Raw genomic sequence first — 13,166 nt, 5'->3', positions numbered from 1 at the left:
GCATATTGCTCAAGTCATCCTGTACAAAACAACTGCATCTAAAAGTTAATACAATGTTTTTTTCTGGGTACCACGGTCCTCTTCTTATCACCATTTTGGCATGTATCTAGATTTTATTTAACCCAGTCTTTGACACTACCTTTCTCCACAAGTTTTTAAGTTTATTTATTAGTGTCACAAGTAGGTTTACATTAACACTGCAAGATTAGCAAATGTATTTTTTATTTGCTCTTTATTTCACTTCCAGCCTGTTTGTTGACACTTTAAGAGTCACTTTTGTCTGGTTTGGAGTTTTGGAAATGTATTTACCCGTGCAACATTGTGGCCCAGGTTCTACTCAGAGCTCTTCCTCCTTTGACACTGTCACTTTCCCAGCAATGTAGTGGAAACTCTTGCAGCAAGGTGACAGTGGTGGAGTGGGAGAAGCTCTAAATAAATTCCCCGTCTGTAGCTGAAGGGAATTTGTGTCAATGGATTTAGTCTCAAGTTGATGAACTTCATTGTTGGAAAGAGCTTTCAATCGTGAAACTAAAAACAAACCAGGTCGTGTCCAACCTCCCCTTCCTTTGACAGATTCACCGTGAAATGATTTAATTTCGTATGAAGTCGTCACACTGTCTTTGAGTGGGTATCATCTAAACTTCCGAATTTAGAATGCAGTTTACAAATTAATTGCACTCAGTTCTCAGGAACCCCTGCTAAGTTATTGCGAAATACTATTCTGGTGAATGCAAAGATATATTTTGGTAGTTACATTGCTCTGTATTTTGTATTACTAAATAATGTGATGCTGCATGCAACTGATGTTTGCAAATTTTGCAAGGGAACATTAATAACCAGTTCATTTTTAAATAGAGAGTGGAACAATGGGTTTTCGGTTCAATTATTCCTCAACCTAAGATATGGTGGCATGAATTGAATGGAGTTATATTTACTTCAATGCATCATTTAGAACGTGACAGTATTAGTAGCACCTCTATCAGGTTTGATGTAGCAACTATTTTACCATATTCTTCCGCTATATACTTCTAAACAAATACACTTTCCCTGACTGAATGTTTATGCTGTTAAACTTGTGACACAAGAGTTCAAAAGATGATAACCTGTTCAGCTGTTAACAGTTTTTGCTCCAGGAAATGTGGGACCGCTATTTCACAAGGCTTTTTTGACCAGTTATTATTGGTGATTCCGTCACCAGGTTTACATTGCCGCACTTGGAGAGAAACGTACAGTATTTTTTTTGTGTTTGTATGTATAAACTGAAGCTTAAAAAAGACAAAAGATACTTGGTACATTTGCTTGGGCCTGTACTGTAATATTTACAAATTGCTCTGTTTAATTTTGTAAGATTTACATGTAAAAATTGTAATGACTGTATTATACAGATTTGGATATCAGAATTTTCATTAATAAATAATTGGATGCACATCAGTGTTTGGGTCGGTGAAAATATACTCTGTAATGAATGCAGTAATTCAATGAATTATTCCAGCAGGGACTGTTTCCAGGGGAAATTCGTGTCTCTGAAACATCTTTTGGAAGTCTGGCATTGAACCAGAATGTCTTGGCAAAATAATGGCACTTTTAAAAATGCAAGCCCACCACTAGAGTAAAGTGAGGAGGTGATGGCCTATGGTGTTATTGCTAGACTATCATCCACATACTCAGCTAATGCTTTGGGGGACCCGGGTTCGAATCCCGCCACAGCAGATGGTGAAAGTTAAATTCAATAAAAAATATCTGGAACTAAGAATCTGCTAATGACCATGAAACCCATTTGGTTCACTAATGTCCTTTAGGGAAGGAAATCTGCCGTCCCTACCTGGCCTGGCTACATGTGACTCCAGAGCCACAACAATATGATTGACTCTCAACTAACTAGGGATGGGCAATAAATAAAAGCTAGCAATGCCTCTGTCCCATGAATGAATAAAAAATAAAAAATGATGACATATCCCAGGAAATGCAAATCACCACAAGCTGCTGTACAATTTGCATCGCTTCACCATCAACTCGCTGTAAACACAAGCTTGCTCACAACCTCCCCATGGCACCCTTGAAATTACTGCATTTGCACCTTAATTCCCAATTATACATACCACAGAAAGTTAGGGCTGGTACTTAATAGCACAAGGACCTTCCTGATGATGAGATTCATGTCCTTGAAATACTGCCGAGAAAGGGAACAATTGTAACTGTCAAGTTTCATTCCTGTTGTAGGTTGTAAATTGTTCTTCAAGATTTTTTAAAATTTAAACTGTTTTAATTTTTTCTTGCTTTCTGACCTCTTTCTCTCTCTCTCTATTACTCTCTCAATCCAATCTTGCCTCCTCTCTCTCTTTCCATATCTAATTTGACTCTGAATTCATCTTACTTTCATCGGTGTTATTCCTCCATTTCTTTCTCACTCTCTAGATCTCATAGGTGCACTCAACAAGGATCCAAGCTGTTATCAGGTACCTCAAGCTGTTATTAAATAATTTAAAACTTATATCTGGTAAAATTACACTTAACACGTCAGGTGTACACGTTTCAAATATTATTTCAAACATTATACAAGTTCAGAGGTTTCCCAATTCGATCTGCTTTTTTATATAGTGATTTTACAATTACTCATCACAGTGGATAACTTACTCCACTGTTTCCATTTAGTACTTAGACATAAACATCCATCAAATACTTATTTTCAGGTGTACATTTTTAAAGAAACAGATATGTGATAAATGCTGATGAAGAAGGCTATACCTTGTGCATTGAGTTACCTAAGCTCTGGAATTCTCCCCCTGCACCTCTCCACCTCCCTAACTTGCTTTCCTCCTTCAAGCCCTTCGGCCAGGCTTTTGGTCATCTGATCTAATACATTCTTACTTGGCCCAGTGTCATAATTGTTTTATAACACTCCTGTGAGAAAGGTGCTTTTTTTCTAGCAGCTGTAAAAATGGCAAATACAACAACAGCTTGCATCGAGCAAAATATAGATGAAAAACAATCTTGCGGTGCCGTGTAAACTTACATCAATTCTGCAAAGTCAGTTTCAGGCGTGGGCCATAATCTGTGTCACCAGCAAAGCATTTTTCATTGATATCAGTGAGAAAGGCTACATGGAGTTGTGCCTGTAGCAGCCTGTCTATTGCCATCCCTAGTGAACTGGTATAGGTCTCAAAACACCAGTCGAATTACTCCCCTTTTATCTTACGAGATAAAAATTGTTGCCATGGAGGAACTAGAAACATAGAACCGTAGAAACTAAAAGCAACATTGAGTAAGTCCTCTCTATGTGTAATATTGAGCAAGGAAGTTACAGGGTACGCTGGAAAATGCTGGAACCCCATGAGTTGTTCTGAGGCATCGTTCATGGCCCCAATGCCAGTGGGGTGGAGGCCAGGGGCAGGAAAGGCCTTAGACTGGAAAAAGGTACAGAGTGACTTGGCTACCAATCATTGTGTCAGTCATGCATTCCTCTCTTGTCTTGAGGCCATGGTGAAAGTAAGTTATCTAAGACAAGCCGTCATTGCAATCTTGCTCCTGATTTGAAGAAAAAAGCCTCAAGCAGGACTGGAAGTGGATATGGAATATCTCATAGCTCAGCAGGAGATTCTGTTGCTGCTATCCACGGAATGAGCCAACCCCATCGGCAGAGGTGAGATCGGAGGAAGAGTGCAGCTGCTGAAATTACTAGGGGGCTTTAACCAGATCTGGGACAGAGGAGGAGAGGGCCAGGGAGAGGGGTTATCATTAATTATTTCATATCCATTGCAAACTTTGGTTTGAAAGTTCAAAAATATATTTAAAAAAGAGTAATGAGGTGTAATGACGTGATAAATGCCAAGAGTTGAGGAGGTCTTTACAAAGATTAATCAACCTAAAAAAACTGTTGTAACAGACCTATTATTAAGCTTATCAGAAGTCCACATGCCACCGTCCCCAGGTATCCCAAAGCATTGTAGTAGAGGTACGATAGACAACACAAGTAATTTGCCACTGGTGGTCTGCCAAGGAAAAAGAGCAGCATTATCACTGTCACGTTCACTCACTTACTGCAAATCTCAATTTGAACAAAAACAACCCAATCATACCCGTGTATCACTTCGGTGATTTTGGTTGGCAACGGAGTGGAGGAAAGATCCATTGTGTTCACGAGTATACGACTGTTGGTACTTAAATCTAGGGGTAGACTCTTTGATGCTGGTGCAGGATGTAAAAAGCCACCCAACTGCAGGCCAGAACAGTAAGGCTACTCCAGATATCAAGCACCCTGTATATGTCAGATATTTCATGCATTTGTGCTGAGAGTGGTGGAAAATAAAGATATTGAAATAACGGCAAAGATGGGAACAAACTGTATACTTACAATCCAGTTTGCGCAAAGGAAATAAAATGCCCAAGGAAAATAACCCAAGCATAGGCCCCCCCACACATCCCATGAATACTGAATGCTAACTGTGAATTAGAAATGAACAGTTAATACAGAGAAGAAGAAATTTTGAGTCTTCTGGCTGCTCACTTCAGTGTTGATTTATATTTATAGGAAACAAGACAATAGCACGTGGTGACAATACCTGGAACAAAGCGGCATTGAAGGATGCAAACGGCATATCAGTCAGCATTTGTGGAGAGAAATTATGGGCCAGAATTTTGGAGGGTCTTTCTTCAGAACTGAAAGCCGACCATGTTTAAGTGGAATCAGGAAGCTGGGGAAGCACAAAGAAAACGTTGATTAGAAAATGACCAACAAATTATTACTGCTGTAAGGAAATACACAAGGTCCATTAATGTAAAAGTTCTCCTTAATCTGGCATTAAAAGAGGCATTAAGGACATTGAAAAAAAAATCGAAAGGACTGGCGTCTACCAATACCATAAAGGAACAAAAAAAAGTGTTCTGATAAAATAGGACATAAATGTTATCCCACCTTCTGGGCATGACAAACTCAGTCCAGTTCACCACCTTGCAGCCAAAATGGAAATAGCAGAATCAAGCATTAAAAATGCATCAGTGTCCATTATCAGACACAAGGGCTGGGGTTCATCCTGTGCCTTTGCTCAGTCCCATTGAGGAGGGAGATCTGGTTGTCTGGTTACACAGTGCCAGAAAACATGTTGCCTTATTTCCATAATTGGAGAACTCCCTGCAAAAGGCAAACAAGTTCTTGGTGCTTGGCAAGAAAAAACCTGCTCTTGACATGTAGAATTTTATTAAAAGCAAAATGTCATTGGGCATGGTAGAAAATACACAAGTCTTGAATGCTGAAATACATGACACTGTTGTGAATATGCACAAGCGTCCCCTAGAAAAGGAAGAACTGTTTCAGTACAAGAGTACCTGCCAACAGATAAATATCAAATCCTTGGAGAATGGCTAGGGTCTATCTTAAATTAGTTTTGTTCTACCTGCCTTAATTATTTGTCTGAAGGTAGCATGCAGCCAACCTTGGTTTACACTGCTGGCTGGCTGCATATTTGGCTGAGGGCCTAACAGCGTGTGGGGCTAAGAGGTGTTCCAGCTAACCCACGTTGTTTAGATTTGATAAAAGCAAATTACTGCGGATGCTGGAATCTGGAACAAAAACAGAAAACACTGGTGAATCGCAGCAGATCTGTCAGTACCTGTGGAGAGAAAACTGAGTTAACTTTTGAATCTGGATGATCAATCATTAGAGCTGAAGACAATAGAAAGTAGAACGAGATTTATACTGCTGTACTGAGGAGGGCTGGGAGTTGGATAGAGACACACCAGTTGTTGGAGACAGGGGAGATTGACAAATATATCATCGACAAAAAGACGAAGCGAATGTAAATGGCAGTGATCATGGCTAAGAACGTTGCAATGGCAGACCACAGTGAGTGGGAAACCATGATTAATGAAGAAGCAAGACATTTCAGCAACGCACGCCACTTTGGAAAGTGGCATCATCTGAACAAATGCGACAGGGGTGAAGGAACTCAGAGAATAAAGTGCAGTCCTTACAGCACATGCAGTGCAAATAGCTGTAGTTGAGATAGCTGTGGAATTCGATGGATTATAATGGATATTAGTGGACAATATATCAATAGAAATGGAAACTTATGTCAAGGAAGGTAAGGCAAGTATCAGAGACAGAAAATGGGTTTGTTCTTTTGTTCTCTTTGTTCTGTAACTCCTCCCATTGCTCTACCATTAACTGAGTAAGTCCTGCCCTGATTCAATCACCTCGCATTTGTCTAAATTAAACTCCATCTGCCATTCGTCAGCCCACTGGCCCAATTGATCAAGATCCCATTGCAATTGGCGATAACTTTCTTCACTGTCCACTATGCCATCAATCTTGGTGTCATCTGCAAACTTACTAACCTATGCCTCCTATATTCTCATCCAAATCATGAGTATAAATGACAAATAACAGTGGACACAGCACTGATCCCTGAGGCACATCGCTGGTCACAGGCCTCCAGTTTGAAAAACAATTATCTACAACCACTCTCTGGCTTCTGTCAAGAAGCCAATTTAGATACCTCATCTTGCATCCTGTGAGATTTAACCTTATGCAACAACCTACCATGTGGTACCTTCTCAAAGGCCTTGCTAAAGTCCATGTAGACAACATCAACTGCACTGCCCTCATTTACCTTATTGGTTACCCCTTCAAAAAACTCAATCAAGTTTGTGAGTCATAATTTTCCACTCACAAAGCCATACTGACTACCTGTACTCAGTACTTGCGTCTCTAAATACCTGTAGATCCTGTCTCTCAAAATACCCTCCAACAATTTACCCATCACAGATGTGAGGCTCACTGGCCTGTAGTTTCCAGGCTTTTCCCTGCAGCCCTTTTTAAACAAAGGCACAACATTTACCAATCTTCAGGCACCTCACCTGTGACAATCGATGATTCAATTATCTCGGCTAGAGTTCCCGCAATTTCTTCCCTAACCTCCCACAGTGTCCTGGGGTACACTTAATCAGGTCCCGGGGATTTATCTACTTTGATGCGCTTTAAGACTTCCAGCACCTCCTTCTCTGTAATATGTACATTCTGCAAGATATCACTATTTATTTCCCCAAGTTCCCTAACATCCATGCTTTTCTCAGCAGTAAATACTGATGAGAAATATTCATTTAGGAGCTCACCCATCTCTTGCGGATCCACACATAGATGACCTTGTTGATCATTAAGAGGCCCTACTCTCTCCCTTGTTACTCTTTTGCCCTGTATGTATTTGTAGAAGTTCTTTGGATTCTCTTTTGCCTTATCTGCCAAAACAATCTTGTGTCCCCTTTTTGCCCCCCCAATTTCTCTCTTAACTCTACTCCTACACTCACTACACTCTTCAAGGGATTCACTTGATCTCAGCTGCCTATGCCTGTCATGTGCCTCTTTCTTCTTCTTGACCAGGGCCTCAATATCCCGAGTCATCCAGAGTTCCTGACTTCTGCCAGCCTTGCCTTTCACTCTAAGAGGAATGTGTTTACTGTGAACCCTGGTTAACACACTTTCGTTAGCATTCCACTTATCAGATGTTCCTTTGCCTTCCTACAGACTCTCCCAATTAACTTTTGAAAGTTCTTGCCTGATACCATCAAAATTGGCCTTGCCCCAGTTTCGATTTTTAACTTTTTGGCCAGACCTATTATTCTCCATAGCTATCATAAAACCAATAGAATTATGGTCACTGGTCCCAAAGTGATCCCTCACTAACACTTCTGTCACTTACCTTTCCTTATTCCCAAGAGGAGGTCAAGTTTTGCCCCCTCTCTAGTCGGGCCAACCACATACTGAATGAGAAATGAAAAATCCCTCCTGAATACACTCAACCAATTTCTCACCATCCAACCCTCTAATACTATGGTCTTAATATGGAACTAAATGCAACCAGAGTGAATGGAAATCTTTGTTAAATACTATGTGCACAATGAAATAATCATGGGACTTTGCAGTCATCAAACAATCCTGTGTTGCTTAAAGACAACCAGGAGTTCTATGTTTCAGAAGGTAATGCAGGTGAAATAGGGCAGAAATTGGCAGTGACAGCACTAGGCAGGGTATCAGAGTAAGAAAACTTCTTTCAGTAGTGTCAACATTAAATAAGGTTTGAGAACACACCGGTTTACTGCTAATCTGGGCCCATTTTTATTGGCAGCGTAAGATTTGAGAAGTACTGCTTGTTTTACCATCTACCTCATACAGCGAGCAATTTGCATTAGTGCCAAAGCATCTTGATATAAGTTACTGGGTCTGCATCTAAAAACATCCATATTCAATTAGGGCAGAATATAAAACAGCTCAGAGAAGTGGGCAGCCTCACAGTTTAGAATCAAAAGTAGAGAAGTGTAATTGCTTTCTAAAAAAAAGACAATTCTCATAAACTGTACTGAATTTATCTGTATGATGCCACCCATTAAGGATGGCAGAACTGCCATCGCAGTACAAACTACACCATACAATACGCCTCCAAGACAGTATACATAACGTATATCAAAAGGTACTTTTAAGTTTCATAAGGAAATTCATATCTGTTCAAATATTGCAAATGATAAGAATTTAGTCATAACCACAATATTACTGGAGAAACATATTGCAGTGTGAGAAATCAGCTGTGACAAGTTTTTAATCAGTGTAAAACTTGTGATATGGTATTTTTTTTTGCTGAAATAGAGAATGGGGGCACCATTCCAGCCAGTATGCATTTCAGCTTGATTGAAATTCAGAGAAAGAGAAACTGGGTGGGTGTGTAACCAAAGGCTGATTCGATGTTGTCCATTTCACATGGAAAATTTTGCAGAACAAAAGGAGATCATTCTGACCATTGTGCCTGCGCCAGCTCTCTCAGATATCTGATTTCTTCCATTAGCCTGCAAGTTCCTTTTATCTATTTCCAATATAAATATGGCTGTGTAGATTCAGCTTCTGCCACTTTGTCAAATGGGTCATTTCATCTTCTAATTAGTTACTGCACAAAATAAAATTTCCCATGTCTCATTTACTATTTAGTGCTGATCCCATCCACATCTTTGTGGATCCAATACTCTTCTGTCCCAAATCAGGAATACGGATAGAAAAGGCAGGCCACTTCTACCACAGCAGAAATAACCACTGGCTTCACAACCATCGGGTTTTTATTCAAAAACAGTTAGTAGAAAGTCTCTAGGCAAAGGAACCTGTGCTGCTTCATGGAAAAAGGATATTTTCATCAGCAATAACATGCTGATGTTTGCTACTCCTCAGATCCTGAAATCTGAAGGAATTGGACAGAAGCAATAACAATCTTGGGTGCAACACTATCTTGGGAATCTTATCAAGTGAAGATAACAACAGCAAATTGCATTTATAAAGCACCAAAAAAAAACCTAGTGAAAGATTCCAGAATTTTTCACTGGAGCAAGGATCAGACAGAAATTTCTTATTAAGATTTGTTATTTGAAATTTGTTATGAAGGTGTCAAAATATATGATCAATAAGTCTGGACAAAAAGTATTGACTATATGGAGCACCTTAAGGGAGAAAAGAAAGGTGGAGATGAGGAGAGATATAGGGAGAGAATTCCAGAACTCGGTACTTAGGCAGCTGTAAGTACAGCTGTTAGCAGTGCAATGAATAAGATTGTGGGTGCACAGAACTGGAGGAGTGCAGAGGTCTCAAAGCCTTGTAGGACTGGAGGAGGTTACAGAGCAAGGGAGGGGTTAGGTCATGAGGGATTTGGGGAGGCAGTGGCCTGCTGGTATTATCACTAGACTACTAATCCAGAAACTGTTATTAAAGAAAAAATTCTGGGAAGTCTCAACAGGTCTGGCAGCATCTGTTAGGAGAGAAAAGATCTGATGTTTTGAGTCCAGATGATCCTTTGTCAAAGCTAGAAGACATAGAAAGTGGGTGGTATTTATATTGGAGAACAGCCAATGTTGTTCCTTTAAGAAGGGTAGCAAGAATAATCCAGGTAATTACAGGCCGGTGAGCTTACATCAGTGGTTGGGAAATTATTGGAGAGGATTCTTCAAGATAGGCTTTATTCTCACTCAGAAATAAGTGGACGTATTAGTGAGAGGCAACATAGTTTTGTGAAGGTCATGTTCATGAACTTGATCGAGTTTTTCGAGGAAGTGATGAAGATGATTGATGAGGATAAGGCAGTGGATGTTGTCTACATGAACTTCAGTAAGACCTTTGGCAAGGTGCTTCATGGCAGAAGGTGAAGTCGCATGGGACCAGACGGTGAGCTGGCAAGATGGATACAAAACTGGCTCAGTCAAAGAAGACAGAGGATGGCAGTGTAAGGTGCGTTTCTGAATAGAGGACTGTGACAAGTGGTGTTCCTCAGGGATCAGTGCTGGAATCTTTGCTGTTTATAATATATATATATAAATGATTTGGAGGAAAATGTAACTGGATTGGTTTGTAAGTTTGGAGATGACACAAAGGTTGGTGGATTTGCGGATAGCAGTGACGACCATCAGAGGATACAGCAGGATAAAAATCAGTTGGAGACTTGGGAGGAGAGATGGCAGATGGAGTTTAGTCCGGACAAATGTGAGATAATGCATTTTGGAAGGTCTAATATAGATAGGGAAACTACAATAAGAGGCAGAACCCTGGAGAGTATTGATAGGCAAAGAGATCTGGGTATCCAGATACACACGTTACTAAAAGTGGCAATGCAGGTGGAGAAGGTAGTCAAGATGTCATATGGCATGCTTGCCTTCATCGGCCGGGACACTGAATTTAAAAATTGGCAAATCATGTTGCAGCTTTATAGAACCTTAGTTAGGCCATGCGTAGAATATAGTGTTCAATTCTGGTTGCCACACTACCAGAAGGATGTGGAGGCTTTGGCGAGGGTACAGAAAAGATTTACTAGGATGTTGCCTGGTATGGAGAGCATTTGAAGAGAGATCAGAGAAACTTGGTTTGTTCTCACTGGAGCGATGGAGGTTGAAGGGAGATCTGATAGAAGTCTACAAGATTATGAGAGGCATGGACAGAGTGGATAGTCAGAAGCTTTTTCCCAGAGTGGAAGAGTCAATTACTAGGGGGCACAGGTTTAAGGTGTGAGGAACAAGGTTTAAAGGAGATGTGCAAGGCAGATTTTTTACACTGGAACTCGTTGCTGGGTTAGGTAGTGGAAGTAGATACGGTAGTGACTTTTAAAGGGTGTCTTGATAAGTACATGAGTAGGATGGGAATAGAGGGATCTGGTGGGGGGTTTTAGTTAAGTCAGGCAGCACAGTTGGTGCAGGCATGGAGAGCAGGAGGGCATTTTCCTATGCTGTAATTTTCTCTGTTCTTTTGCAGGGATGAAAGATGAGTCGTAGCCACATAAACCAGGGGAAAGGCTGCAAATGGCAGTCCATTGAGAGAATAAAGGGCGTGAATGGCCAAACTGCAGAGAAGCTAAAATTAGAATTAATCTGTGACAGATGAAGAAGTTGGGGGGGGGGTTAATGTGTGGGAGAGAGGTAAAATTTAGAAAAAGGGGGAAAAGGGGAAGCAAAGGGAGAGAAATGGTGAGGAAAGGAGATAAAGGGGAAAGAGTGGTGGTGGTGGGGGGGGGGGGTGATGCGGAGAAAGGTGAACAGAGAATAAAAAAAAGTGGAGGGGTAGGTTATTCCAAAAGGATCAATGAATGCAATGGAAGGGTGGAAATTGGAAGCAAATTGATGATTTGTTCAAGGTTTGGATGGGAGCATGAAACAACACCAAAATAGTCATCAAAGTACCTCTCCATCATCTTCACCTGGTCCATCTCAGACACTTCCCTTCCTTGACGTTCAGGCTCCATTTTCGGCAATAAACTATTTATCAATATTCATTGCAATCCCACTGATTCCCACAGCTACCTGGACTGCAGTTCTTCACACCCTAATCCTGTGAAGACTCCATCCTTTTCTCTCAGCTCCTTTGCCTCTGTTACATTTGTTCCGATGATGCTACCTTTCTCATATGTGCTCCTTCTTCCTCATCCGTGGTTTCCCAAATACATTTGGTGACAGGGCCCTCAACAGCATTTAGTCCATCTCCCTCACTCTTTCCCCTCCTCCCAGAACAAGGATAGAGTCCCCTTTGTTCTCACATTGCACCCCACCATCCTCCACATGCAATGCATCATCCTCTGCCATTTTTGCCAAATTCAGCGTGATGCTACCACTAAACACATCTTCCTTTCACTCCCTCTGTCAGCATTCCGCAGAGACCGTTCCCTCCGGAATAACCTAGATCACTCCTCCACTAAACCCAACACCTCTCCTGTCACTCATGGCACCTTCCCTTGCAATCGCAGAAGGTGTAATGTCTGCCCCTTTGCCTCTTCCATGCTTACCATCCAAGGTCTAAAACACTCATTCCAGGTTAAGCAGCGCTTCACTTTCACCTCTTTCAATTTGGTGTACTGCGTTTGCTGCTCCCAATGTGATGTTCTCTATATCGCAGATACCAAGCATAGATTGGATGATCGCTGTACTGAGCACCTTCAGTCTGTGCGCAATTAGAACCCTGACCTTCCAGTTGCTTGCCACTTTAACACACGATCCTGCTCCCATGCCCACATGTCTGTCTTTGGGCTGCTGTAATGTTCCAGTGAAGCTCAACACAAACTGGAGGAACAACATCTCATCTTCTGGCTAGGCATTTTATAGCCTTCTGGTCTCAACATTGAATTCAGCAGCTTCAGATGATTAGATCTACCCCACCTTTTCTCCTTTGTTTTCATTTTATTTAATTTTTAACCATTCTCTACCTTTTATTTCTTTATTGTCTTTCTTCATTTTTCATCCCACTCTTTCCCCCTACTTTATCCCCCTTTCCTCACCTTTTCATCCCCTTCCCCCCATTTTCTAAATTTTACCTCCCTCCCCCCACCCCCCCCCAATCTTCATCTGTCACAGTTTACCCTCTAATTTCAGCTTCTCTGCTGGTTGGCCATTCACACCCTTTATTCTCTCTATGGGCTGCCATTAGCAGCCTTTCCCCTGGTTTCTGTGGTTATGACTCATCTTTCATTCCCTCACCCTGCAGTATAAATATCTCCCACTTTCTGTGCCTTTTAGCTTTGGCAAAGAATCATCTGGACTCGAAACTTCAGCTTTTTTCTCTCTTTATAGATGATGCCAGACAGGCTGAGATTTTCCAGCATTTTCTCTTTTGGTTTCCGATTCCAGCATTCACAGTAATTTGCTCTTATCAACTGCGATTACATGTT

General features: G+C 41.0%; 1 protein-coding gene across 1 annotated transcript in view; it reads right to left on the bottom strand.

The window, feature by feature from the left end:
* Window positions 1-2,108: 2,108 nt before the first annotated feature.
* Window positions 2,109-13,166, bottom strand: part of slc5a12 (solute carrier family 5 member 12) — a 32,018-nt gene continuing 20,960 nt past the window's right edge. The window contains 7 exon segments of the mRNA XM_080189826.1: window positions 2,109-2,170; window positions 3,886-3,989; window positions 4,077-4,213; window positions 4,215-4,281; window positions 4,369-4,412; window positions 4,414-4,440; window positions 8,350-8,426. Coding sequence (XP_080045952.1) covers window positions 2,109-2,170; window positions 3,886-3,989; window positions 4,077-4,213; window positions 4,215-4,281; window positions 4,369-4,412; window positions 4,414-4,440; window positions 8,350-8,426 — 518 coding nt within the window.

The sequence above is a fragment of the Carcharhinus amblyrhynchos genome, chromosome 6 (genome assembly GCF_965287045.1).
Source record: "Carcharhinus amblyrhynchos chromosome 6, sCarAmb.v2.hapA, whole genome shotgun sequence".
Classification (NCBI taxonomy): Eukaryota; Metazoa; Chordata; class Chondrichthyes; order Carcharhiniformes; family Carcharhinidae; genus Carcharhinus; species Carcharhinus amblyrhynchos.
This window is presented reverse-complemented; position numbering and strand designations above follow the sequence as displayed.